At 40.1% G+C, this 27,440-nt stretch overlaps 1 protein-coding gene across 3 annotated transcripts; it reads left to right on the plus strand.

The window, feature by feature from the left end:
- On the plus strand, positions 1-27,399 carry TANGO2 (transport and golgi organization 2 homolog). 3 transcript variants are annotated; one of them, XM_071572170.1, is made up of 9 exons: positions 1-79; positions 5,912-6,033; positions 10,873-10,961; positions 12,396-12,515; positions 13,487-13,601; positions 20,432-20,502; positions 20,958-21,111; positions 22,827-22,931; positions 24,680-27,399. In XM_071572170.1, the coding sequence occupies exons 2-9, from the start codon at positions 5,978-5,980 to the stop codon at positions 24,798-24,800; spliced, it is 831 nt and encodes a 276-aa protein (XP_071428271.1). In that variant the 5' UTR covers positions 1-79; positions 5,912-5,977; the 3' UTR covers positions 24,801-27,399. The 3 variants fall into 3 exon arrangements, with proteins under 3 accessions (XP_071428271.1, XP_071428272.1, XP_071428273.1); XM_071572171.1 differs by lacking the exon at positions 1-79 and adding an exon at positions 873-954; XM_071572172.1 differs by lacking the exon at positions 1-79 and adding an exon at positions 3,806-3,879.
- Positions 27,400-27,440: the final 41 nt, after the last annotated feature.

The following is a 27,440-nucleotide window of genomic DNA, read 5'->3' on the forward strand; positions in this document are numbered from 1 at the left end:
GGCCCCCGCAGGGGCGGGCGCAGCCCCGGCCCGGCCGCGCTCCGGAAGCGGCGCGGGGGACGCGCGGCCTCGGCGCTGGGTGAGTGCGGGCGGGGGGCGAGCCGGGGCCGGGGCCGGGGCCGCGGCCGCAGGGCGGGCTCGGGACTCAGCCCGGGGTCGCTTCGTGTGTGGCGAGTGCCCGGGAGCTGCCCGGCTCCTGTGGGGAGGCGATGTGTGCCCCTCCCGGCCGCCGCCACCGCCCCGGCCCTCCCCGCCGCGGAAAGTGCTGCTGCTGAGCGCCATTTGCTTAAGATTTTTATCCTAAATTTACCCAGCGGCAAGTACGGGTGTATCGTAAAGTGTCAGCTCGCCCCTGTTTGCCTTGGCTATGCCGTGGCATTTCGTGCCCTCGAGGGTGGTGGCTGGTTGGTACTTGCGGCAGGTACAAGAGTAACTGTGATTGTACGAGAGTAATAAAGTAATTTTTAAATCAATTTTTAATATGTGGTGACCCTTTGAGAGCAAGAAATTGTCACGGAAAGACACTGGAAGCTGCTGACGTCTTTTGGTGGTTCCTCACTGAAAAAACCCTAAGAACAGTGCAAGCTAAAAATACAGCCTTGCCTAAGGGAAAAGTGCAGCAAAAGGCACCGGGTGTGCAGATCGTGGCAGAGGAAAAATTTGTACTCTTGAGAAAGTGGGCAAAAGGCTGTTTTACTGCATCCTTGGAGATGTTTCTGGAGCAAGTGGGGGTGAAAGGTTGTAGTTGCTGGGCTTTGTTTCTCATGGGAGCTGGACAGTGGACCTAATGCAGTAAGAGAGAAATTAGGCAGCTGATGGTAAAATTAGCTGTTAAACTTGGGAATGGTGTGTACCTTCCATGTTATTTTCTGTGTTTCAGCAGTGTTGTCCTTTGCCTTGCTGTCTCGTGCAGGGAAGACTGGCTGTTCACCTCGGTAGGGTCACAAACCCTGGGTTAGTTACAGTCTGTATGCAGAGCAACCTCTACAACGTCAAATTAGAGGTCCACCTATTTCACCTCAGCTTTAACTACTAATATTGCCACACAGGAGCATGTGCTACACAAGGGAAGTGCAAAATAAAATAGTAGTAAAATGCTTTAAAAATGCAGCTGTGAGACACTTTTCTCTGAGAAAAAATACTTTTAAGAACTAATCAAGCATCTCTTTTTTTGGATGATTTTAAAGTTCCATATTAAAAAAACTCTCATTGCACTAGTGCAAGAAAATGCATCCAATTTTATAGCCCTTCTTTGGGTATTTGAAGACAGTAGTGCTCAGTTGCATTGAGACATATTCAAAAGAGTCAGTAAAGTACTTTTGGACTCTGCTGACCACAAGGTATTGTTGTGGTACATAAAACTAGCAGATTCCAGTGATAAATGATTTTTAGCTGTGTTTTAGACTGCACCTGAACAATAGTTTTGGATCAGTTGAGAAGCAATTGAGATCACTGTGGTAACTGACAGATGTTATTTATGATGCTTCATTTGTGAAAACAAAATACATAACAAATGGCTTCATTTTTCAAAGCCTGCTACTGGGAATTCTTAAGGGTAGAATAGTTTTATGCCAAATTGTGAACTGATTGCTTGTAATCAACCAAATGATGGTAGAACCCTATGAAAAGAACATACACAATCCATCATACTTGGGTCTCTTGGTAGTCCCTCTAAAGGCCACCTTATGCTGGTGTGTATCCACTCAGACTTTTAACAGATTCTTAAAGTGAGCAAAACAACACACTGTGCTGTCTAACAGAATACAGTAGCACAGCACAAGAATGTTACTTTGATACCATTTCCAAATTAGCAGTGCCATTTGGAGCAGAACATTTAATTACAGGATGTTTGTTATTCTTGTCAAGCTGGTTTGTGTGTATTAGGCATGAGTTGGACAGCAAACTAGAAACATGACAGAAGGAGGAGATTGTTGCTGTCGTGTCATCCTTGGTAACTGTTGTCTTACTGACTAGGAATAATCAAACTAGAATTTATAAAAGCTCATGATCCAGACAGCAGTCACTGTCTCCACCTTTTAGCAGGGTTTTTTTCCCCACTTTCAGCAGACCTTGCCATGTTGCACAGTGTGTATATTCTGGCTTTTCTTCAAAAAGAAAACCAGAAGGCAAGTGTTGTGCCTCCATTTAGCCTTTTCTGTATGAACTCTTTAAACTAAGCCACTTCCTGCATCTCTGGGGATGGTTCTGAAGACACATTTTCTGCTTGACAAGTCAGCTTTTGATCAAGCTTTGGACTTGCTGTAGGATCAAGTTGCAAGTGGAAGTCAGTGCTGGCCTGATGTTTTTCCTTTTCTCCTCCCCCGGGTCTGTGGGGGCTGCAGGTGAGAGGAGGAGGCTGGTGGGCACCTCTGCCTTGCAGGGGCAGCCCTGGGCAGTGCTCGTCTCATCCCCAGGGCTGCAGCACCTGCTTTCCTGTGAACAGGAGCTCAAAAGGACACCACCTGTATAAAGATTTTTTGATTGAATGTTTAGGTTCTTACACTGACAGCCTCTCTTCAGTTTTGTTTCCTCTTAGTGTTTGTTATTTGTAGTAAATTTCAGAATATCCAAGATTGATCTGACTTACAGTCTGCTTCTGTTCAAGAATTCCCAGGCTGACATCCAGCCCTGGATAAAACCACAGCAGGTGTGCAAGTGCAATGTCAGCCTTGATCAAAGAAGGCACCCAAACACATTGTTTGCCTCCTTTGCCAGTTAAGTGTTGCTGCTATTTTAAGGAGTAGCTCTGTTTTATCTGGCTTAAACACTTCTGTCTGAATTAAAAAAAAAAAGGTTGGGCTGTTTATGTAGGACCTGTAAACACTTATCCTTGTTTCAAGGCCGGCAGATGGAGCCCAAGATAAATAATACCAATTTGATATTTAGAGTTAATAACAGCACAAATGTAAGTTAAAGTACTGTAATAACATCAGGCAAGGTTGATGGGGTGACAAAAAGATGGTTCTGTCAAAGCAGCAGTAGAAGGGTATTGAAGTGTTGAAAACACTCGTCCTTCTACATAATTGTGATGAGTGCTACAAACTTACTCTGCTACTGTTCTCTGACTGGCATGTTTTTTTGTAAGCTTGTAATTTTGCACAAACAGCTGGACTGAATTGATTATTTGAAGGGAACTCAATACATCAGCTAATGGAGCCTGAAACCTGTTTATTAAAATAGTGGTCTTATGAGTGATTAATTGCCAGCAGTTTTTTATCTAGTAATCCATTTAATTGTCTGGCAGGATACCTAATGAATACTGGGAGCCATATCTCCACAGTCAGCAAGAGTAGTCAGCAACAATTGTCCATTAAAACTGTATTTTATATCCCTGTTTTCACCAAGTGACCACCTTTGCACTTTGCCAAAGGAAAAAAAAGAGTTTTAAGGATTGCCTCCCATATTCATGATGATGCTGTAAATGGGACCCTCTCAAATGTAGATTTGCTTCTGAGCAATGGGTATCATTTCTGAAATAGTCTGGCAGGGCTTAATATTTATAAATGTCAGTCTGGATGCTCTCACTGAAGAAAGGGTGAAAAGAATGAAGTGATCCTATTGCTGTCTTTGTGAAGTAGGGACTGGAGAAAACAATGTACAGTGTTATTCTGGTGTGTTGCTTGCACCATGAACCAGTCTGCTAATGCATTTTATTTAATGTGTTTTCTGGACATAAGTTCAGTTCTGCTGGGCAGACAGTTCCTGCAATTAGCCAGTGAACAGCTCATCCACAGGGATGGTTGGAATGGCAGGTGTGTGGCAGGGACTGTTCAGAAGGTGCTGCAGAATGGAGTGAGAAATATTGATCCCTGTGTTCTGGCTGCACAGTGAGCACGCTGAGGAACCTGAATCTTCAGCATCCTGAATAAAGAAACTGAGGTAGGGTATGGCCTGGATATCTTGACAGCATCAGAAATATAAATAAAATAAAACAAAAAAAACCCCTCAGAAATACCTGGAGTTGTGTTGTGTTTTAATTCTTTGATTTGGAAATGGCACTGTGCTCTAGTTCATAACCTGTTTATTGCTTTAGGAAATTTGTGCTCTGTGATTTGAACCGTGACTGTAATTTTGGTTTGCTTCAGGTTGTTTTTAAGAGTTGGAGTGGGAATTGTGAACAGGTCAGTGTTGTTTTTGGTTAGAGACATAGAACAGGAGGATATATCACCCTGAGTTTTGTGAAAACCCTGCAAGGTCTGTGTGCAGAAGAGCCAAGTCTTTGAGAATCATCAGTTCAGTTGTACAAGTCCAGTGTGATTGGAGTCTACTGAAAATTCAGTTGTAGTAATCTGAGAAGGAGGATAACACCCTAAAACTGATTACATTTGCTGTATAAAGCTGGCTATGGTTCTTTTTAAACACCTGGCTAGTAAATCAGCCAAAATTCAAGGCTGCATCTTCAGTTTATGATTAATTTATAAGCTAGTGTTTAAGGATTGACTTGATACAGGCAAAGCCTACAGTGTGATTTAATTCTGTTTTCTCAATGCCTTATTGAGCAACCTGTTAAACAGAAAATAGTTGGGATAGCTCAGCTATTGCTGCTCTTAGCTGGTAGATTATGAATCACTTGGGAGGGCAATTCCTTTTGTCACAGAACAGAATTTAAAATACTTTGAGATATATATCTACACACACACACTCCCAGGCACTAATTTTCTTGGCAAGTCTATCAGGAGTGTTGCACCTCTTTCTGAGTTATTTCATATCCTGCAGCAGAAGAGTCTCTGCAGGATATTGGGTGGCAAGACTGAACTTGTTGTGCCATGACAGCACCAGCAGCTGGTTGTAGTGCTGAACTGTGACTTAGCAGGAGCCAGCAGCTACTGGCAAGCTGTTAGTTTAAAAAAACTGTATAAATGCTGCACTTGTAACTCTGTTTCTGGTCCTGATATCTCTTAAGGTAAATAAAGTGGATTTAAAAAGCAAGAGAAACGTTTTCTACATATCTTGGAAGTTTGGTTAAAAATCCTGCTTTTGTACAGCTGTTTCTTCAGTCATTGGGTTGCTGAGATGGCCTGAGAGTTGGGGTGTTGAATTTTGCCTCCCTCTCCCCTGCTGAGCTGCCTTGGAAGCCCTTGCATGGCAGAGCTCTCAGCAGTAAAACTTGGTGATGTGTCACTGGGTGGTGGCCTTCTGGTAACTCTTTTTAGCAGCCACAGAAAGTAAAGATCAGGATCCAGTTTTATGGTGAGAAAAATTGTAATTGGAGCAACACAAAATATTTGAAAGCTGTTATGTTGGTTTGAAATGGAAGGCCCATTTGTCATGCCATCTGCATGGGCAGGATTTTAAACTCAGCATTAGTGCTGGAAACTGTTCATCAAAATGTACATTCTGGCCCAGTGTGTTTCTGTTTGTACCTGACCTTTTCTCAATGCTAAACAATAATAATAATTTCTCCTGAACTTTGATACAGGTCTGGCCTAAACTATACCTGATTTGCAGGTCTGTGAGTGTCTTTGATCAGTCTTTTTCCAGCTTCTGCAAGGGTTTAAGTCTTATATTCCCCTTTATTCTAAGAGAAGTGTTTTGTCTTACTTAAGACATGTGAGAGAAGGTAAGGGTACTTCATTGGTAATGAGCAGAAAATTCCATAATAGTCTTTCTTTCATGTATTGCTGGCACTCTGGTCTTTGGCAGTATTTTCCTAATGCATGTTTTTTTCCCTAAAAATCTGAATTACCCAAGCATAACTTCGAAAGAATTATCATAAGAATTTTGTTAGTATCATAAGAATTTTGTTAGTAAACCAGCCTTTAAAATGCATCTATTTTGGAAGTAATGTTTATTTATTTATTTTTATTGTGAGCTGTTAGTCAGTATATTGCAATCCCTAAGCTCCAGCATAAAAGCAAGTTTATCTTTTTATAAATCACAGTGTAATAGATAATCTTTATTTACATTTTAGGCTATTACAGAATGACCTTACATTGAGCCTTTGTGGAAGAACCAAGATTTAAACATCAGTTCTTCAATGTGCATCCTTCTATTCAAGTTTGACCCCCGCCCAGTTTCAAAAAATGCATACAGGTAAGATGATCTAGTTACAACAGACTTGCTTCTGTCATTTTTTATCACAATTTCTTTTTGTGTGTGAATTACAAACTCAAGTCAGAATTATGTGTTGTATTGTGCCTTTGTATTGTTTAATTTCATGACTTTCCCCATTGGAGGAGAACCCTTTTGAGAGCCCTTTGTTTTTAGGCTGTCAGAAGACTTGAGCTTTGTAATCACAGACCTTTTGCTGGTGATCTGTCACGTGGTGTGTAAGTCCTTGAAATATTGTACTCCAGAGTTTGAAAGTCTTGCCTTCTACTTTCTCTTTTAAACTAAGGGGAGTCCTGTTTGCTGGGCATGACAGATACAGCTGCTTTCAGTATGGCAGATAAGCTGAGGGCTTCCAGTTTGAAACCAAGGAACTTCTGCTAAGTGTCCTTGCCTTCCCCCACCCTAAAATCTGCTTGCAACTGAAATTGTAGGTAATAAACTAAGTCATGTGTATGGAATGTTTAGCCAAAAGCTTAAGACCAAATAAACATTCAGGCTTCTGGGTAAGTTTGTAAGAATGTGACAGTGTCATACAGTGAGTTTCCAAAACTTTAAACTTCTTGTAATCATTTTCTCTCTCATAATAGCCCTCAAGTTTTAAACTTCATATACAACATCAGTATCTTTGAGTACATTGAGTATGTAACAGAAGGACAGCACTTCAGGCCAATAAGCAGACTGTAAAGTTTCATTGCTCTCTGCATTTACATTCCTGTGTAGGTTCCATTTTGCTTTGTGGGGTACAAGTGTTGGTACTCATCCAGAAACATCAGAGTCAGGATGCTCAGGAAGTCCTTGTGCCTTTCACTGGCTTGTTTTCCTGCCCTCTTGTATTGAGAAGCAGATGCCATTCCACAGAAAAACAAGAAATGAGACCCGAAACCTCAATTGTCCATAGAGTTCATTCCTTTCTGCATCTGGAATCTGCCCAAAAGGGTGTTTTGTTTATGGTGTGACTGGTGCTGAATTAATATATCCATTTATTTGGTCTGACTTTCTTTGTGTTGCTACTTAGTGAAAGACAGATTCAGCAATTTGATGCCTCTTGGGAAAATCATTTGGATGTCAACTATAGTTGCTTGCCAAGTGAACTTTCTGCCACAATCAATATTTAAAAGTAAAACTTACAGTAGTTTGCTTGCTATAAAAATTGCAGTGAGATTGAAATTAATAATTTATGTCAGAAAACAACTTGCTGTTGGTGTCAGGATAGGACAACAACTTTTGAGATGTTTGGCTGAAATTCAGGAGAATTCAGTTGTATGTAACTGTCTCAGTATCTTTTGCTAAGCAGTGTCTTGCTCTGTAGTCTGAGATAAATCACACTGAGCCATCTGTTTGGGTGGTAAGTGACAGGCCACGGTGTTCTTGGTGTCAGATTTTACCATCAGATACATAACTTTAGTCCCCCCCCCATTTTTTCCCCCTTAATACACTATAACTAAATCTGTTTGCTTTTCTTTATTCAGAAGAATGTTGAAGTTCTTTCTTTGTAAGCTCTTCCTATGTTTTTTTTCACCTTTGCCTCAGGTTTGTGAAGGACACAGGTCTGAGTGTCAGTTGGGAATGGTGCCCAGCCCTCCTCATTCTGAGCAGTATTAGAGCCACTAGACCACGTCAGACATCTCTGTGCTAGTCCTTGCCCAGTGCAGTTTTTCCTGACAGCTCATGCATCCCTGTGCTATGGCTCTGCTTATTTCATGGTGAGGTCTTGGAACAGTTTTCCCAACCAAAAGGGGATTCCTGTACCTGCAGATATCCTAATTTGTCTGTCCATCTGAAAGCAGGCAATGAATTTCCTTCCTGTTCTCTACATCTCAGCCAAGAGTGTGTGTAATAGGCATTAAAAGTTGAAAAGACAAACTGCTTATCATTGACAGAGAAAATGGCCAAACTAAAACATGTTCTCTGTAACACTCAGGAGAATTTTCCATCCAGGCAGACCCTGGTTCCTGGAGCAGTACACTGGCCAGTTTTCATGAGCACCTAATTAGCAAAGACCCCTGTGATACCCTGACAAATCCATGTGCCTGTACCCTTCCAGCTTGCTCTGTTTCCTCTCCCCAGGCCTGTTTGCAGTAAAGTTTAGTGCAGTGTAACAAGCACTTTACTGCAGTCCATTATTATTGTCAGAGGTAACAGGCTGCCTTTACATCTTCCTGAACTGTGCTGTGTGCATCTTACAAATAAATACATGTTTCAAGCTTCAAAGCTGTAATCACAGAGTCTTTTTTATGGCTGACTTGCATTGTAGGAAATTGCTTTAATGGAATGATTTCTCATGTTTTCATCTCTCTCAATATTAAAATAAATCTTAATACATAAATTCTAATACAGCTGAATTATTTCAGCTATAAAATGGCTGAATAGGCTTTTTGCAATTTATTAGAAGATGAGGGTCACTTAATATTGCTCCTTTTCAGTACGATTATGTTTCATAAAAGACAAAATAAAGATGGTTTTATTATTATGATCTTGTATACTTGCCTTGTGATAAATTTAAGAGTCTGCATTAAACTTCAGATGGGGAATATTCAATCACACCAGAAAGACTTCACTTAATTTTAGTATTTAGATGCCATAAACAAACTGTGGTTTCATGTCAAGAATTATTGAAGGCAAACTATAATTGGGGCTTCAGGAGGTGAGAAATGCACTTCAGCCCAACTGGATTTTAACAGTGGATGCTAATTTAAATAAAAATCTGCAAAAAGAGACTGCATGCTATAAATGTAGCATATTCAAGTAAGAAATTTGGTAGAACAGCTGAAAGCCTGTAGGTCAAAGACTGGAATCAGCCAGAAGAAGAAAAATCATGTAAGTTTGGAAGGAACAATATTCTATTTGCATTGGAAAGAAAAAAATGTACATACAGTTTGCCTTCCAACAGATGCTGCTTTGTTGGGCAAAATACAAAGCACCTGCCTTACAGAAAGGATGCCATTGAAGTTGAGGCTTTTTCAGTTTCTCTGTACCTGATTACAATTATTTTTCTGTAATATTTCTAATCAAGGCGAGTCACGCTGTGGGTACTGGGCAGTCTGTGCTGGGCCAGGGCAGGCCTGGCTGCACCTCTTGCTGCCCAGAGTCTTTCCCTTTACTTGGATCAGTCAGATCCCTCACCTGCTCCCCAGCAGAGCAGGTTCTACCAATGATAAACACTTTTTAAATTTCAGAATAATGGTTGAAGGAAGAAGAGCAGCATCTAATGGAAGCTCGTTTACAGGTTTGGAAATGGCAGGGTCTGAATGGTGATTCTCAGCACAGAAACCCAGTAATGCTTCAAACTCAAGCTCTTATTTACAGATACTCTGCATCTTTTGATGTTCAAATAAGTCATTAAATTTAGTTTCTGATGCTGACTTCCATTGCTTTTGAATAATGGAAAATGTTCTCTTTCTCCCTGTTCAACAGGTGGATGTGCAGTCAGATTAGCCCAGACTTTCCTTTCCAGTGGTCCAATGCTAACACTGCTAATAAACAGTCATCACTAAGGGGTTTGTCTGATCTCTAAGGAGTACAGAAAAACTTGCTTTGTTTTAATAACTTCTGATGGATGAAATGGACAGAGAAACAGGTTTTGCTTTTGAAAGGTCCAGTATGGAGACTGTTGTAAATTCCTCTGGAGCTGTCTGGCTGTTTGGACTCATTAACCCTCACCTGCTTTACATGCACAGCCTGACTGACTTGAACTGGTGTTAGCATTGAATTTGAGGGATCTGCATGGCTGCCAAGATTGAACTTTTGAGGAGCTCCTGTCCTACCTTGTCTGTCTGCTGCTTCTTAAATACCATGTTGCACTTGGGTCCTTCAAGTGTGCAGGTGCCATTTATGATAATTAGCAAAGTTCAGAGATAATTATCAAAGTACAAAGTACAGGTTTTCTAAAACTATCAAATTTTAGATGGCACATGAAGAGCTGCAACATGCTTTTTGTCAGGACAGCACTTGGTCTTGTGGAGCAATGTGTTTATTTCTAAATATACATACTGAATTTCATCCAGCAACATTTTTCAATTGCATATTATTTTTCATACCTTCTTCCTACCTCCTGATGGTGCCACCTCCTACTGTTCTGGTAGAACTCAACTTATGCAAGTAACTATGGAGGCAAAATAACCCCAACCCACAAAACAACAAAAATCAGGGAAAAACTGCCCACCAAAGTATCTCTTGATTGTTACAAACCCCCCACCTTTTCCCTTTACTTCTCTGCTCCTTGAGCATTCTGTCATTTCATCAGACAAATTTCTGTGGGGCTGGACCTTTGACACTATCACAAATTCTTTTCTGCTCTGAGTGCTTACAGACAAAACTATCTGACTTGTACATTTGAATGGTATAATGAGAGCTTTAGGTGCCAAAGATAGATGAAAAAATACTGTGACTACGTGATCCCAAGCAATGATCCAGGAAAAACACACTCTCGTGCTTCACATTTTTTGATATGTTACCTATATGTGGGTTATCTTTACATTTTCTTTAATCAAGCTGTGACTTCATGCTGAGGAATCTTAAGGTTGTTTATGTGACCTTAATTCAATCTCTTCAATTTTAAGTATTGCTCTTTGAAAATAGTATCTGCCTCATTCCCTCAACAAGATGGACTTGCTCAGTGTCTCAGGGCAGAGAGAGAGACAAGGCTGCTGTCAAATGTCACTCAGCCTTTACACTGAGTGATAAAGGTGAGATGGGAGTGTAAGGGATGGTTTCATGCTTAAAATGAGCTAATGCTGTGGCAAAAATTGGATTCTGTTCCTGCCTGTACCGTGAAGTTCCAATTTGTAAGTAATAGTGCATTTTTCCTCTTGTGTTTTACAGGCTCATTCTAGCAGCAAATAGAGATGAATTTTACCACAGACCATCCAAATCGGCCGAGTTTTGGGACAGCAGCAATGAGATCCTTAGTGGTATGTGTGTCTTGCTGTGTTGAGAGGTTTTCATGTGATTCATGAGGGAATCATGGCCTGGATTGTTTTGTTATTAGGGTAGTGTTGCCTTTCTAATAAGAAATTTGCTTCTACCTTATACTTCTGTGGAGGACGTCACAAGTTTGAAAGCAGAGTTGTGCTATTATTGTCTTTGCTGTGTTTTAATATCTTGGGGGTTTTTTAGCAGTTTTGCATTTTTCAACTGATTTCAGTCGTAGTGGTGCAGTAGAAATAGATCAGATGAATTTCTCCTTCACAAATTATTACTGTAGCTTTGTCAGATACACTGAAATACTTCTTAAAATAGGTGGAATTAGTTATTCCAGAGACTCAGGGTCTGTAATAGTGACTTAATCATTCAACAAAGCCTCAAGAACATGAAAACTTTCTCATTTCTTATTGGTTAGTAAATCCTAGGCTACAGAATAATTTTAGTTATTGATCCTTCAGTTTATTTGCTTTTGTGTCTACATCTTGCTAAACTGATAGTACAGTCCCTCAGCTGTCTGGTTCTCCTTTGTAGGGAATCTATCTGTAGTAATTTTTAAGTATAATCAATACTTCTGCCTGTCTCAGAAAAAGAAATGAAGCCCTGGAAGACAAAGCATTATTTAAATGCAAGATTTTGACTTTGCAAATATTCTTTGTGGATGCTGAGTGTGATTGTCATTGACAAGGAGGTCTGAGAGGATAAATTACTCCCTTGCTTCTGAAGTTCTGCCCAACGTTTCTGTTTCGTGCCAGACCTTCTGGATGCTGCTTCTCCTGCTGTGTAATAATTTAAAACAAATAAACAAAAAGCTATTCTGGAAACTGAAGGGGCCTGAATCTTTGTCAGTTATACCCTTGTCAGCTCTGTCCATATTTGGCACAAGGAACTGGTATGTTCTCCATCTGGGCAGTGTATTTAGTGGAGATCCCATGAATCTGAGATCCCATGCCTTGGAGTTACTGATGTTGAGGACTTCACTTCTGTGGCCCCCCCTCCCACTGTACATCCCTGTTCCCAGAGTCCAAGATGTTTATCAGTTACCCAATTTACTCTAAATTTTTCTGGTTACATCTGAATTTAAACTTGCACATAACAATTTTCTGGGATTTGCTTTGAGCTAACAGACATTCTGAGCCTTCTTAAAGCTTCCTATGTATTTCAGCATACAGGCAAAGCTATTTATTTTGCTTTTACATTTAATTTTCTCATTATCCCTCATCTGTTATTGCAGTCCCTTGGAAAATACTTGACAGTGGAGAGTTGGAGGGTGGGTAATGTAAGTGGGCCCGTGTCACTTACCCAGAGAGACAGGCATTTTATCCAGCCTGATGAAAACTCAGCATTTGCATTACAAAATTCTGATCTAAGCTTGAGATATTTGTAAGGAAATTTAATAACCTAACTCTTCCTTACTCCATTAGGTCTGGATATGGAGGAAGGAAAAGAAGGTGGGACATGGCTGGGAATCAGTAAGAAAGGCAAGATGGCAGCCCTGACAAACTACATGCAGCCAAAGATTGATAAAAATGCAAAAGGAAGAGGTATGGAAGAGTTGAAAGGAAAAAAAAGAAAGTGAACCAAGAAGCCCTGGTGTTCCAGTAAGATAGTGATGATTACAGGATTAATTTTCTTAACACAGCTTTATGGGCAAATAGGATGTTTATGTGCTACAGACAGAATTTGTGAACTGATGAGTTTGAGTACCAGTGTGAGAAACTTGACTTGGATAATGATTTTCTAATCAAACAAAATAAGATGTAGTGCCTAGAGCCTGAAGTTACATTCAGACAAGAAATGCAGCACCAACTGTCTCCTCTTGGAAATAATTCTAATTAACAGGCAGAACAACTAGCCAAGCATTGAGCTAGATTTAGATTGCAGTAGACTTTTTAAAATGTTCATGTTCAAACACTTACGGGAGGGAATCAATACAACTTGAGTTATGCTGGAGGTAGCCTAAAAGATTATTATAGTCTCTTCTCCCAGATCAGAGGAGCAGAAATAATAGGAAAAACCTTCTTTTAAAGAGGGTGCTCAAAGGAGCACATCTGTGGGTTTTTTAAAAGTAAAAATAGGTCTGTTTGTAACTGTCATAAGCTGCTGCTTTGGGAATATATTATAATGACAAAAGATGTTAGACAGAGGAAAACAAATGAACTATGTCATTTGTATTTCATTTTAGGGTCATATATCAGGGAAATGAAGCAAGACAAGAAAGAATTTGTAAGGTAGGAGGAGAGGCACATCCAGTTTAGAGTTGTTAGTAATACAAATTCTGTAGAATTTTTGACCAAGAACTTTTTACTGAGTTCTTCAGAGTAAAGTGAAGCTCTTAACATGATGAAATGACATAAGACTTTTCAAGGGTGCTTGGTTTGCTTTTTGGTTTTAGGGTTTTCCCCACTGTTACAGCCTGTTGGCAACAGGGATCTTGTATCTTGCAGTTTGTTCTACCAGGCCTGTCAGAACAGTGAGCTCACACTCAGTTGCTCTGTGTACTTCTCTTTCTTAGGTGCTCTTGTAACAAACTTCTTGACTGCAGATCTGGACAGCTACTCTTACTTGAAGAAAGTTTCAGTAGAGGGACATCTTTACAATGGATTTAATTTGTTAGCAGCTGACTTGAAGTAAGTCTATAAAACACCTCAGTTCCAATGTCAAAGGGAGCAGAGTTGTACATACACATCATAGCACAGCAGTGTAACGATACAGAAGCCTGTCACAAACTGAAGTTAGAGCTCTCGTTTTTTCTAATTGGCATGTAAGGTCCTAATGTTACTGCAGTCATCCTTTCCTGTGTTATTTTTTATCTTTCAAACACAGGAGGACTATCTTGTGTTCCAATCATTGCTTACCACAGAACTTGCTGTGACTCCCTGATGGGCCATAGCCACTCTTTACCCTGAGGGTTCCCTGGCTGATGTTTTGGGAAAACAAAACCTTGGCTCCATAATTCCTCAGAGACCTTTTCTCTGAGAGATGCTGTGGCAGGATAAGAGCAGATGAAAGCTCTCAAGCTGTCATTCCTGTCAGAGTGGCTGTGTCATTAATCTTTCCTGAAAGATCAGAAATCAGCACAAGAGAATTACATTGAGTCAAAGTTTCTGTAGCTGAAGAAAGGATGTTGGATACTGATTTAACCAGTGTGGTTGGGACAGTCCTTTCCAATGCATGTGCATGTGTGTCAAATCACAAGTACAGGTGCTGAGTGTTTTTTGCAGTGTACCTGACTGAGAAGAACAGAAATCCAGGGCTGGGCCATCTCCAGGTGTGGGGCAGTTCCCAGGTGGATCCACACTGCACGACCACGGGCACACAGGACTTGCCAGGAGCTCACTGCTGCTCAGGCACACTCTGCAGGGGCACTGATCTTATCAGACACCCTGATGGGGCAAGGGCTTCTCTGCCTGCTTCTGAGAAGCCACACACACTTAAAGCAGAAGGTCATAGTGTAATGTTTTGAGTGAAAATAACCCCTGGCACTCTCTCACTAACTGGCCTTGTGTTTACATTTTTCACTTTCTGCATTGGACCACCTTCAGCTGGTGGTTCAAACTTACTGGTCAGTTCTTCCCTGCTCTCCCACTTGCCTGCAAGGAGATATTAATGTAGATTGATTGATGTTATTTAAGGCAGTCATTTCTGTGTTAGTTTTGTTTGTTTATTCTTCCGTGCTGGGCCGATAGGGAATTGTATGTTCCATTGAATAGTCTTTCCATGGTGATACAGATCATAATTCCTTGCTGAGTGTCACTCTGAAAGCTCTGTGTGTTGATTAATTTCTCAGTTTTGACATGTCCTTAGCCTTGGATACTCTGATGAAATGAAATTCTTGCCAAGCTAATGATGCAGAGCAATTTCGATAAGATTTGTAAACTTGTCATTTTAGGAAATTAGAATTACTCCTGAGAGAAATATAGTATATGAATGGAAGCTACTTCTCTATGTAAATAGAAAATGTTATTGTAGTTGATGCTATTTTGTTGGGCCATGTTACTGTTTCAAAATAAAGATTGAAGACTGTTCATAACACATTCTTCCATTGTGTAACGAAATGTGATTGGCTCTGTCAAAGTGTGTGAAATGGAGAGGAAACTCAAATGGAAAGTTTAAATGAAGCACTAGTGGGGAGGGGTGTATCTGAGCACATGATACTGCTGTAAGCAGCACATTTAGAGAGATTTACAATGTTTGAGTTTTCAGGGACACGTTTCAGAATAAGAAATTTTTATCTTCTGTCTGTATTTTTATGACAGTAGGCTAGAGACAGGTGCAGTGATGGGAGAGGCAGAGCTGGAAACAAGTATACAAGTTGTGAAATCTCATTGTTTATTTCCACAGCTGGGTGTGACTCTTATTTTCAACATGCATGGGTTTTGATACTTTTAGTGTAATAACCTATTTGCTCTGTGGGATCTCTTGATGTTGATTTAAACACCCTTGATTCCTTTTTTAAAAAGACTACTTAGTACTTTTATTTTTCTAATTTTTCAGTTTATCATCTTGGTTATAAATATTTATCCAGTTATGCTAAACATACTTTTATGTTGACTATATAGCATATGGCAAACTGTCTATTTGGAATCTTGTGCAGCTGCAAAATTAGCTTCTAGGAAGGCAGTGTTGCCACTCCTGCAAATCTGACTATCAGTAGGTCTGATTAGAGAGGAACAAGGTTTCAGAGACTGGAGTGGTCTCTCAGTAAATGTCTGCCTAAGTTGTGTAGCAGTTTTCCTTCTTTCTCCATTTGCAGCAGTATCTGAAGTCAGTGAGCTGCTTTTGTTGATGTTCAGAACATCATTTCTGACCTGGGGAAACCTGTACTTATCTCCAACAAACACAGTTGCTGCAGGTACTTAGACTTTCCTGGGCACCTCAGACTTCTGTCAGGGCTGTTGTGGCAGTGTCTCACTTGTGTTCCTACTGCCAAGTGTGTAATACAGACTGGCCTGAAGGACAAATGGAACTGGCAGCTTCTTCTCACTCTCCCAGCAACTTCAGAATCTCTGACAGGTTGTCTCTTAGAGCCCATATAGTTTATGTGCAATAAGATCCTTGTGTAACAGGAGTGAATCACTTTCTTCATGAGGAATAGATGTCCCTTACAAAACAAATCAGCTGGAGGGGACTGCAGAGAAGTGCCTTTTGGGTAAGCTTTTCTGCTCTCCCCTGGCACAGCCAGTTTTCTGTCCCTCCAGGGAAAATGTAGTAAGCTGTGCCATCACCTGTGGGCTGTTGATGCAGCGTGGCTGTGTGGGAAGGATTTGGCTGCACTCCAGAGATCAGATTTAGGAGCCTTTCCAGTGAACAGTGAGACAGGGTCAGAGTGCTGCTGTGGAAAGAATGTGGATGGTCAAGTCTTCATGATTGCTCTGTGAGCTCATTGATAGTTCTCCTCGTGTGTTGTCAGTCCTAATGTAATAGCACCTTTGGCAGAGTACACCTGTCTTCCTTCTCGTGGCTCCCTCATGAAAATGAGGTGTGCAGGTACTTCTCTTCCTTCCAAAATGTTTCTGCACAGATCTTCAGTCATTTCCAGTGGATGGATGAACAGACAAAAGAAGGAAAAAAGCTTTTGGAAAACTTTTTTATTTTATCTCTCTGCTCAGGTGTCAGTATCTGCCTGGCCCAAAATATAAAGACAGCACCAAAGATATGTTTAGACATTGGCAACAAAATCAGAGTAGTGCTTTAAAGCAGCCTTGTATGCTGTGAATACCTGGCAGAATTCTTTTCACCCTTATATTTGATGGTAGGTGATATATATTTGGGTTTTATAGTTGGTGGTTTGCTGTTTGCTTGTTTGTTTTTAGCTTCAGAACATAAAACATTTTCTGATTAGCTCATGAACATTGAAGAAAAGAAAATTAATCTATGAGCTGAACTACTTAGTTGAAACTACTGTTCAGCATTTCAAGCTGCCAATTTCATCTTTTGTCCTTGCACAAAAAATACATGCACACATTATTCATAAAACAATCCAATGTCCTTGTCTGTAAAATGCTCACCCTGTTAGCAGAGAGAGCTCAGTGCCCAGGGGAGTGATCACTTGGTGATAACCACACACTGTGGAGCTTTTATTGCCTCACTGCTTTCCTCTTTTCCTTTGGTCTGTGTTTCTGTTGAACATGACTTGAAGCCACCTTGAAGTTGAAGCAGGGCAGGGGAGCAGAAGGACATTAGTTATGTTTCATCTGCATTAAGAAGTGATTGTGGCAAGCTCTGCACAGTTCTCATGTTGCTGTGAAGCTTCTGTTACTACTGAGATTTATGGTGCCTAGAATATTTCCTGGAACATTTATTATTGCTTACATTGTTTGACAGAATGATGGATCTAAGAGCATAATTTTCATGCAGTTTTAGTTTCTTTCTGCTGTCAGCTATGGCTGGGATTTAAAAATAAGTCTACTGGGCCCTATTGTCATCACTTTAATTATGCCTTTATTAGTTCTCCAGTGAAATTGGTATCTATCCTTGTAAAGCTGGAAGGGAAAAGAATCTGAGTATGGGCCAGAGTTTTGAGGCTACTGCTGTGATCAAGCTTACATTGATTTGTTTTCATCTTGGCTCCTGCCTTGATGTTCAGTACTGAGTGTCTGTAAACAGTGGGAAGGGAATGGGCAGAGGCAAATGACAAAAGGAAGAGCAGCTGACTGGCACAGTGAACAAAATTTTGGAAGTATCCCCATTTCAGAAGTCTCTTGGGAGGCTTCAGTCTTCTTTTGACAGAAGACAGCAGCAGTGTTGCAGTGGAGGTAAGTGAAAACTCACATCTGGGGGATTGTGGAATGTGGAAACAATAAGATACAGATGTCCTGAATTAGTGACCCTGCAGTTTGTATGTATTCCCCATCTTTTTGTTAAACTCCAGGGGATCTTGTTACTGGATTTGTCAGTCACAAAAATCTCAGAACAGATGCTGGATGATAATATTCTCTCACATAAAAGGCTATTGCTAACAGGAGCCAGTAGTGGCTGCTTACCCAGCGTGCAGTCCCAGCCCTGACAGCACTTGCACAGCTGTGTTCAAGGGCCTGCTTGGGCCATTTGTCTGCCTTTCCCTCTCACACAGTTCTCTGAGACCTCACCTAATAACAATTGCTCTGAACTTTTCTCTTCGTAGACCTTTTACAGCAGGTGCAGGTTCAACAGTTTGAAAAGAGAGTAGTTAATGCACCAATATAATAGTTCCAGGTTGCTGCTAAGAGAGTATTTTTTTCTTCCACCTGTACTTTTCACCAGCACTTTCCCATATTCATTGAAATGCTGTATTTTTCTGCTTTATTGTGTTGAAGAATAGTTTTAAAACCCTTTTTGTCTCTGATTAAGAAAATCCAACTTAATAGATTCTGTAAATGGGTCATGCACACCAGTTAATCTCTGGTAATGGGACAGAAATTTGTATCTCAAGAAAAGAAGGAAACAAAAGTCAGGTCACATGTTGAGTTTTCCTTCTATTTTGTTTCAGCTGCTTTTGTTATGGACTATCTGGTTATTCCCAGTGCAAATACTCCAACTGGGGTAAAGAAACAAATTCACCAACACACTCTTTTGTTGTTCTTGTTGATGCACAGGAATATCACAGGTAATCCATTCACAGGAGAACTCTAGCAGAGACTAGTCAAACTCTTCAGGGCTTCAGAATTAGAGCCAGGACAGAAAAGGAGGGTCCATATCCAGCCCTGCTGTCACTAGAGCATGTGAGTGGTCAGGGTTCTAATGTGGGCACTTGTCTGCAGAGAATCAACATTAAGGTTGAGAAGAAAAAGAAAGATAAGGAAAAGAAATGTCTTTTAAGCCACTAGAGGAAGGTTCAGAAAAGGGTAGATTGATTTTTAACAGTGGATAAACTGTAAGTTGAATAACAGGAGGCTTCTTATATGATATTTAACAATAAAAGCAACAATACACAAATACCACCTATAATTACTGTCATCTATCTATGCTGAAAAACTTGGACATCCTTCTGTAAGGCATCAGAAAAGTCTCATGGGGTTGGGAGGAGGAATAGGAGTGCATAGGGAAAGGCAGTTCTATTTCTGCATTATGGGGGGTTTTTTTATTCCTCTCCTTGACTCTTCTGAGCTGTATAATTAATAAGTTAATATTTCCTTTCTTCAAAGGATGCTGTAGAATGTCTTTCAGAATGGCTTTTCAAGAAGAACATGAACAGCTAAATCAGGACTGTTCTGGTTGTTATTAAGGTTTGAGTAGCGGAAGCCAAATTATGCAGAGCAATTTAAGTTCCAGTACCTCATTAAGGAGATTGCATTCTGTGTACTCTGATTTGTATCAGGGCAGAGATATTTCAGTTTATCTTAGATAAAAATTAACACCTGGAAATGGTTTCTCTACAGTATTGTTTTATGCTGCTTAATCCAAATTCAGTCTTAACTCTGGGTTTTGTTTGTTTGGGTTTTTTCCTAATTCAAAAAGCCAAGGACCTGTCCAAGTAGCTGGAGCTTGGGAGACAAAAGCTGAATGATGGTCAGAATGTGTTGGTGACTGGAGTAATACTCTGTTTAATTCTGAACAAGTAAATCACTAGGGGGAAATGGAGAATTAAGAGATCTCTTTGCTGTATTCTGGCAAATTAAAAAGAAAAAGCCTAAACCCACGAAGTGGTAACAATCTGAGGAATCACTGTTCCATGTCAGCTGATGGGATTGAGGGATAATGAGAGTGAGCCATCTAATGGCAGTCCATATCCCACAGGACACACAAGGCTTATTGATGGCTTTATTTTTTTCTTTATCAGTTGGTTTGGTGTTTGTGCTGTCAATATCAGTCTGACTACCTAGGTCTCTGCTGTTTGGATATGCTGATACCATCTCTGTCACAAGAGAGTTATTTGCAATGTTGGAACCTGTCTTTGAATGTTGTGTGAGATCCTCACTGTGCTCTGTGCACGAGAGCTGCAGCCAGTACCTCCAGTGGAGAGAGAGCTTAACATCAGCAATTACAGTTAGCTGAAAACAGCCTGAAAATGCACACCTGGCACCTGAAGGACCCCGTGGTGTCCTTGGGCATTGCTCTAAGTGGGCCTACAGTTTACTTTTGCCAGCTAAAATGGCCCACAAGATGGGCAGAAGGTTGCTTGCTGTGATGGACAGTTCCTGTGTTTTAGCATGCCCCCTTCCCCCAGGTAACTGGATCTCCAGCTATCCAAAACCATACAGAGTTTGTCATTAAGCCTGGCTACTTGCCATGCAGAAGTTCTGGGGTTTTCTCTTGCAGTTATGTTTAAAAATGATAATGGTACTTTGTGATAGTGGTGCAGCTAATACAGTGTTTTGAGAGGAGCAGGGTAGTAAAACTCATCAATTAATGTCTGGAACCATAGGGGTAACAGTAGGAGAAACATCTTACTGAGTTTGAATATTGCATGAAATTAGAGTGTAATCAAATATAGAAGCTGATGGCTTTTCAAGGAGAAATTCTTATTTATATTTTTCAGTACCACCAAAGGAGATGTAATTTGCTACTATGGAAACAAAGGAGAACCAGACCCTGTTTTCCTAAATGCTGGTAGGTTTTCTTCAGAAAGGTCTGAATATTACCTTTTTTTATGTAGCTGTGTATTGTTGTAGTAGCTTAGCTATTTAAGCATTGTCTTCACTGACTGTTTCTTTGCATTCTTTGAAAATCATTAAATGTCCTTGAATTCATTTAAGTATTTAGTAATAAATTTCAGTATAGAATCAATAGTTTATTGAAAGTTCTATCTGTGTCAGTGTGCCCACCTGCACTGCCATTAGTGGGATGCTGCTTATGGCTGAAGGACAGAAGTCTGTATCAAGGAATAGAATTTTCCAAGGCTTTGACCCTTACTCCCTTACCCAATGTGCATGTTTATGGCATACCTGCAGGTAAAGATTAGCTGGGGAACCACTTACATTTTATTAAAATGTTTGAAATCTATAATGACAACTCAGATCACCAGAACACACCATCCAATTAAATTGGTTTTTGTGTGTATGTAGGAATATATGGATTAAGTAATTCCTTGTTGGATACACCATGGAAGAAGCTTCAATATGGGAAGCAGCTTTTCACAGAAGTGGTCAAAAGAAGTCAAGACCTTACCAAAGAAGACTTGGTGAAGGAGCTTCTTACAGTGATGAATAATCAAGAACCGTAAGAACATGAGAGCTGGAGTTTACTGAGAATACAATATGACCCATTTAAAAATTGCACATAGAAAGTGTTTTCAGCAAAAAAAAGCTTTAGCCTTACGTTAATTGACTAAAGCTGGGTAATGAAGGGCAATAGCAGTGTTCTTTCTCTCACAGAGACTGACTTCCAACAGTATTGATTTTTAAGCAGGAGACACAGTAAATGTTACCACTGCAGTCTCAGTACTCATCAACCTTACACTGGTTTCTCTGAGACCTGTTCTTTTAAAGATTGCATTTCTCTTAGTGAGGGCAATGAGTGCAGGACTAGGGATATGTAAGTTGCTTGCTGTAAGCTTGTTGGAGGCTCAGGTAAGGTTCAGTTTGTTGCTGCACACAGAGAAGAAAGCACTTACTTACACAGAATCATAGAATGGTTTGGGTTGGAAGGGACCTTCAAGATCATCTTGTTCCACCCCCCTGCCATGGGCAGGGACACCTTGCACTAGACCAGGTTGCTCCAAGCTCCATCCAAGCTGACCTTGAACACTTCCAAGGCTGGGGCAGCCACAGCTGCTGTGGGTGAGTGAGGCTGGTGCCTCTGCACCCTTGCTGGTGCTGAGCAGGTTTGTGTTAGTGCCTGTTCTGCATCACTACTCAGAGGGTAGGCAGAGGGTGGAGAAACAAGCCATTTTCAGAGTACAACCAGCTGCCTTCCTCAAAAGTGCAGTTGTTTTAGGCTAAGTGGGGGAAGGACATAAGGAAGTATTTGCACAATTCACCTGTAGGCCTCTAGTCAAGGAGGCTCCCAAGAGATGAGTTTGAGATCTGAGGAAGGTTCCTGCACTCCCAGCTGGCTGCACAGTGAACCTGAGTCCATCAGCTGGATATTTAGAAGTACAGGAAGGTGATACCATTCAGTGTCCAGACATGGAGCAGGGGAAAGGAGGTCCTGTGGTCTAAATTCATATCACTGCTCACCACCCAGTGACTTTCATGTTTAGTTTGACTCTTACCTGTCTGGGGAGTGGTTGTGTTGAAGCAGAGCTGTTCCTGGTGTATAGATCAGTTTCCCAGCTTTAGCAGTAAATTTTAATGCTAACATTCATGAATGTGGCATTTTTTAGTGATTAAAGAAATGTTGACATAAGAAGTCAGACATCTGAGCAATGAGTAGTAATTGGAGAGTCTACTAAGCTGTCTTAATTGCTTTGTTCATCTATCATATCAAGTGATTTTTAAAAAAAATTTCATACTTTGCACCTCTTACTAATCAAAAGACAAAGATATAAGATACAATATAGTCTAAATGATCTTCCCCTAATGTTCAGTAATTCCTTTATTATCTCATCTGAAACCATCTGACTATAAAACAGAAATGTTTACTTACAAAAAGCAATATTTAAAACTAAGTCTGTAATCTTTCCAAATGATACTTCAAGATTAAATGATCTTTTCATAATAAATATGAACACATGGATATGCATTAGCTTTGAACTTTCTTAAAATATCCTAGTTCATCTCTATGATCACTTTGTGTGTGCCTGTTACATGGAATTCCCTTCTCTCCTGGTGGATTCAGGGGGGCTTTGTCCTTTACCCTCTCTCTTCTGCTTCAGCCCTGCCTTTGACTGTGGTATCAGGGATATCCTGCAACTCCTTCCAGTTTAAGAGGGATGAATGTATTAATATTGGAGAATTTAAACATTTTTTAAACTACTTTTCTACTTTTTTCAGTCAACTGCCAGACCCTGCAATTGAAGACCAAGGGAAGGAATACATACGTCCTATACTGAACAAATATGCAGCTTTATGTGTTCGCTGCCCAGATTATGGAACAAGGTAAAAACATTCATAGCCAGAAACAGATGTGTGCTGGATCAAAGCATATCTCAAACCAAAATTACACTACTGTAAGTTTTCATTCTATAGTGACCATTTTAATTTTTCTATTCATATCTTGATCTAGTGTAATTCAGTAAGGTATTTCCTTGCTTGGTGTTTGAGTGTCTTAGATTTGCTACTGTTGAGCATTTTAAGCACACATTATGGGTTCATTTGATGGGGAGTGTGACCCAGCTTGAACGTGTTCAAGATGAGATAATACAGTTTTTCTGCTTCCCCAGTGTAGTAGCAGATCTGAGCACCTCTAACTTTGATGTTATCAAAGGTACTGCAGAACATTTCCACAAACAGGAATCGTGTCATCTGCACAGCTAAATCAGAGGTGTTTAGACATGGCACTCTAAAATGGATCTGCTGCTTTCATGCATTAAAAACCTATTGCTCTTGTTGAAAAGAACATGTATTTCTACATCTCCCCTAACTCATGCTGCTCTTTTTACTGAGCTGCTCTCACTTTCTGCTCAAACTGTTCTACCAAAACTGCAAGAATAGAATAATGCAATGCATCTTGCATTTAATCCTTGTGGGACAAAATTCCAGATGAACCCTCTTGCTGCTGGTAGGGAATTCCTACCCTAAAAGTGTGGCAGTGATTTTGTCAGATTGGTCTCTTAGTTAGCAATAGTATTTCCACTGCAGAGATGTGAGTTGATAAGCAGACAGTGCTTGCTGCTGTAAGCATTTTAAGTTGATATTCTAAGAGACAGATATTCAGGTTTTGCAGTGGTTTCCATAAAATGTATTAGAAAAACATTTTAAATATAGAATAATGAAGACTTAAAATGGTAAAAAAGCATCTTCCTCCTCTTGCTTCAAAGATTGAAGTTTAGGTATTTCTAAAGAAACAGGGAAAACTTGGTAGAAATACTGACCTTTTACTGGTGAATTAGAACTGTATTTCAAGTCTTCCCTGCTGCTATAATTGTATGTTCACACTTATCTATCCCTTAGCAACAGGGTTTAGTGAAGAGAGATTGTTCACAGGGCCTTGAGATATTCTCCTGAGGAAATTAAGCACTTTTTTATATATGTGAGCAACTGTGGAGTGACTTGGGGAAGGGCACCACATCAGGATGGTGAAAAATTCCTGCTGCCTGTCATCCCTCTGTGACACTACTGCCCTGTCCATAGAGAAATGACAGCTTACACAAGGCAAAGTGGCACAGATGCATGACTGGAATCTGCTTTTTGTGGAAATAGATTTCCTCTTTGGAAGGTTCCTAGAGAGAGAAAACTTCTATGTTCATCTATCAGTGGGCTGTGATAATAATTAACAATGTTTAAATCTCAATGGACAGTTCATTTGAAAGAGAAGAATGAAGAGAGTATTATTGATAGGAATAACCCTTCAAGGTGCCTGTAGGCTGGGAAGAAAAACTTAGTTTTAACTACTTGTTTCTGAGTGGAGCACCTTGCACTAAGTTTGAGCCTGCAATGAGCAGCTTTGTGTGTCAGCTGCTGCCAGGGCAGTGGGAATCAAAGCAGTGGAGTGACTAAGAATGGACTGAAAATGCCCATTTGAACTCGCCAGGATGATTTCTGCCCTGCTAAGGTGATGATGATGATGATGATGTGGTCAGGAAAGGGGAAAAAAAAAGGTTAAAACATTTGGGAATGAGGGGTGACACCCTGCAAACTGCTGTGATGGCCAGGAGGCTCACCCTTGTCCCCGTGTGTGGTTGCAGGACGAACACCGTGGTCCTCATCGACTCCCAGGGACAGGTGACTTTCACCGAGCGCAACATGATCAATGCCGATGTCAACCAGTGGCAAACGAGCACCTATGAATTCAAACTGCACAGTTAACAGCTTTCCACATGAATGGGTTGTAATCACAGCGATGAGACAACAAGCCATTACCTCTAGTAAATGTTTTGTGCCAGCCTCCACAAGCTAAAAATAGCAAGGAAAGCAAAAGTTCAAATAAACTGTAGCACACCCATGTCAGGCCCACAAATGCTTTGGGTAAAACCAGGTGAAAAAATTGGTTTTACATTCAGTAGCAACTTACCATCAGAAATATTTTTTTTTATATCACCCTGCCTTCAGGGCAGGGCTATGTTTGTTCAGGACAAAGTAATTGATGTTTTGTGGGTATGATGACGTATTTTAAAGATATTTTAAACTTCTTGACATTCTGATGGGGGAAAAACATTTGCTTCTTTTATTGTTACATATGAAGGTTTTACCCAACGTTGCTGTTAAGATTGTAGACTGATGCCAGTGTGCATTAAATGAATGTATGTTACCCTGGTAGCACTAAGTGCTTCAGTCACATTTCCAATTTCAGCAGTGCCATGGTGCAATGTTCTGCCTGGGGAGGGCAGAGCAGGGGGATTCTTTACATTTGTTTTCCTATAGATAGTACAGCAATAGTTCTTATTTCTAAATCTTGGTCTAAGAATAGGTAGGAAATTTAGTTCAGTCTCTGTTCACTTTTACTGAAAGAGCCATGGGAGCAGAGTGGCTTACCTTTGACCAGAATAAAATTATTGGTGTTGTGACATCTTGTTTCCTGAAAGTCTAATTAGCAATATTGGTCTTGATATTTTCTTCCCCAGAGGGCAGGTAAGGAATAGGTACCTGTTTGCAAACAGAAGCTGAATGTGAGGTTTACACATATCAGCTGTTTTGTATATATGCAATTTTGGCTTCATTTCTGTATTGGCATAATATTTTAAAGCCTGGAGTGACTGATAATAGATTTTTAGTAAAAATAGCTATTTGTTGTAAGGTGACATTATTGCACTCTTCTATTGCTGAACAAGTTGGGTATTAAGATGTACTTCGTATGTTCTAACACCTGTGAATTAAAAACCTATTTAAATGCATGTTTTTTTCAATTATTCAGTGGTAGTGTAGGTAATAGAAGATCCCAGGTAATATCAGGATATTTGAAAACCTTAAGTTATTTTGCTGCTATTGGTGTTCTTTTTTTACTTACTTTGAATACTGAATATTAATTGAAGTGATGGAACAGGGCTGTTTTCCCCCCTCTAGATAATGCTGGCTATATTCTTCTCACAAGCCTCTGATTTTGATGAATTATTACAAAATAGTAAGACCTCTGATGAAAATTCTGAGCAGGCTGCCTCTTTCAAAGATGTGCAGCTATGTCTGATGCTCGTGTGTGTGTGCAGGCAGCAAGTGAGACTTGCCATTGAGGTGAAGTGCTGTGAAAGGCCATTCCCAGAGTTTTAATTGCCAGGAGATGCTAAAGCAGCATTTAGTCAGTTCTTTCCTCCATAGCTGCATATTTAAGTAGCTCCCAGGACTACTTGCCTGACTCATCACAGGCTGTTGGTTCAGTGCTATGTGAGTGGCTTTTTGCCCACCTGATTGCAAGATGCTCCAGGGTCGTGTTGGGTTGTACAAGGTTTCCACTTGGAGCCCTCCAGACTGTTCTGAGCTGCAGGAAAGTATTAGCCCTTTTTTATTTTTGATGACTGTTCAAACCATATATTTGTATGAATAAAAATGTTATTTTTTAATGCAAAGAAGTAGCTATAGTTTGAGTTTGACAAGTGCACATTTAAAACCAAAGCTCTGCCTCAATGGCTTGCTCTTACTGAGAGTTTGCAGAGCAAACTTTTTTTATGTCTTAAGAAAAAAATCACCATATTTGAACAAGACATTCTCTTTGAAGACATTATCTTAAAGGCAAGCAAAATGCTTGCATGCAATTTCTTGCTAAAAGCATTTGTGAACCTTAGTTTTTATAGCTGTCCTGTAATAATGAAAATTTATTTTTACCTTTTACATGTAGGCAAAAAAAAGACAAGTCAGAGCTTAGCTGTAAAACCAGATTATAATCATATATTTTGCTTTGCTCGAGTCAAAATTCTAAATGTGGGATTTGCTTTTCCTGACAAACAGTAAAGAGCACAAACTTTGGATGTTATTTTTATCATGTCAGAATAGTTAATAAAGTGAGCACATGAGAGTTTTGTTACTGGCTGCAGTGGAGACAGGATTAGGACTGCAGGGCAGATATCAGCAAGTGCTGCTTGTCCACAGAAATGATCAGGTATTTGTGAACTGCATAATCTCCTCTGTGCAAATAATAGTTGCAGTGAATCCACTGGAAAAAATAAACTGTAGCTAAAGTTAACAAAGAAAGTGTTTTATTTTTGTAAAAGTATTTTTAGTGATAAAAGGGAATTTTAAATATAAGTTTTAAAGCACATAAAGGAAAAAATGTATATAGGAAACATGGCATTGTACTAAGTTTGCTTATACATATAATCTCTTCAAAGTCATAAATTTGCAAGAGATTTTTCTTTTCTGACTTTATTGGAATGGCTGTAAAAACTCAATCATGTTTTTTTTGCTTAAAGTTGTGTCATGGTTGTTGTTTACATGTGTGTTCAAAACTGCAATCAGAATAAAGTCAACCTGGTGACCAGTCTCTGTCAGCATCAATAGATGATGCAAGTTGGCACATGT

This window comes from Pithys albifrons, chromosome 17 (assembly GCF_047495875.1).
Source record: "Pithys albifrons albifrons isolate INPA30051 chromosome 17, PitAlb_v1, whole genome shotgun sequence".
Taxonomy (NCBI): Eukaryota; Metazoa; Chordata; class Aves; order Passeriformes; family Thamnophilidae; genus Pithys; species Pithys albifrons.

What these genes read in the sequence shown, in the direction of transcription:
- TANGO2 (XM_071572170.1), top strand. Translation starts at nt 5,978, where the DNA reads ATGTGCATCCTTCTATTCAAGTTTGACCCCCGCCCAGTTTCAAAAAAT. An exon ending in GTTTCAAAAAATGCATACAG is followed by an intron (nt 6,034 to 10,872) that starts GTAAGATGATCT and finishes TGTGTTTTACAG; the next exon opens with GCTCATTCTAGCAGCAAATA. An exon ending in TAAAAATGCAAAAGGAAGAG is followed by an intron (nt 12,516 to 13,486) that starts GTATGGAAGAGT and finishes TCTCTTTCTTAG; the next exon opens with GTGCTCTTGTAACAAACTTC.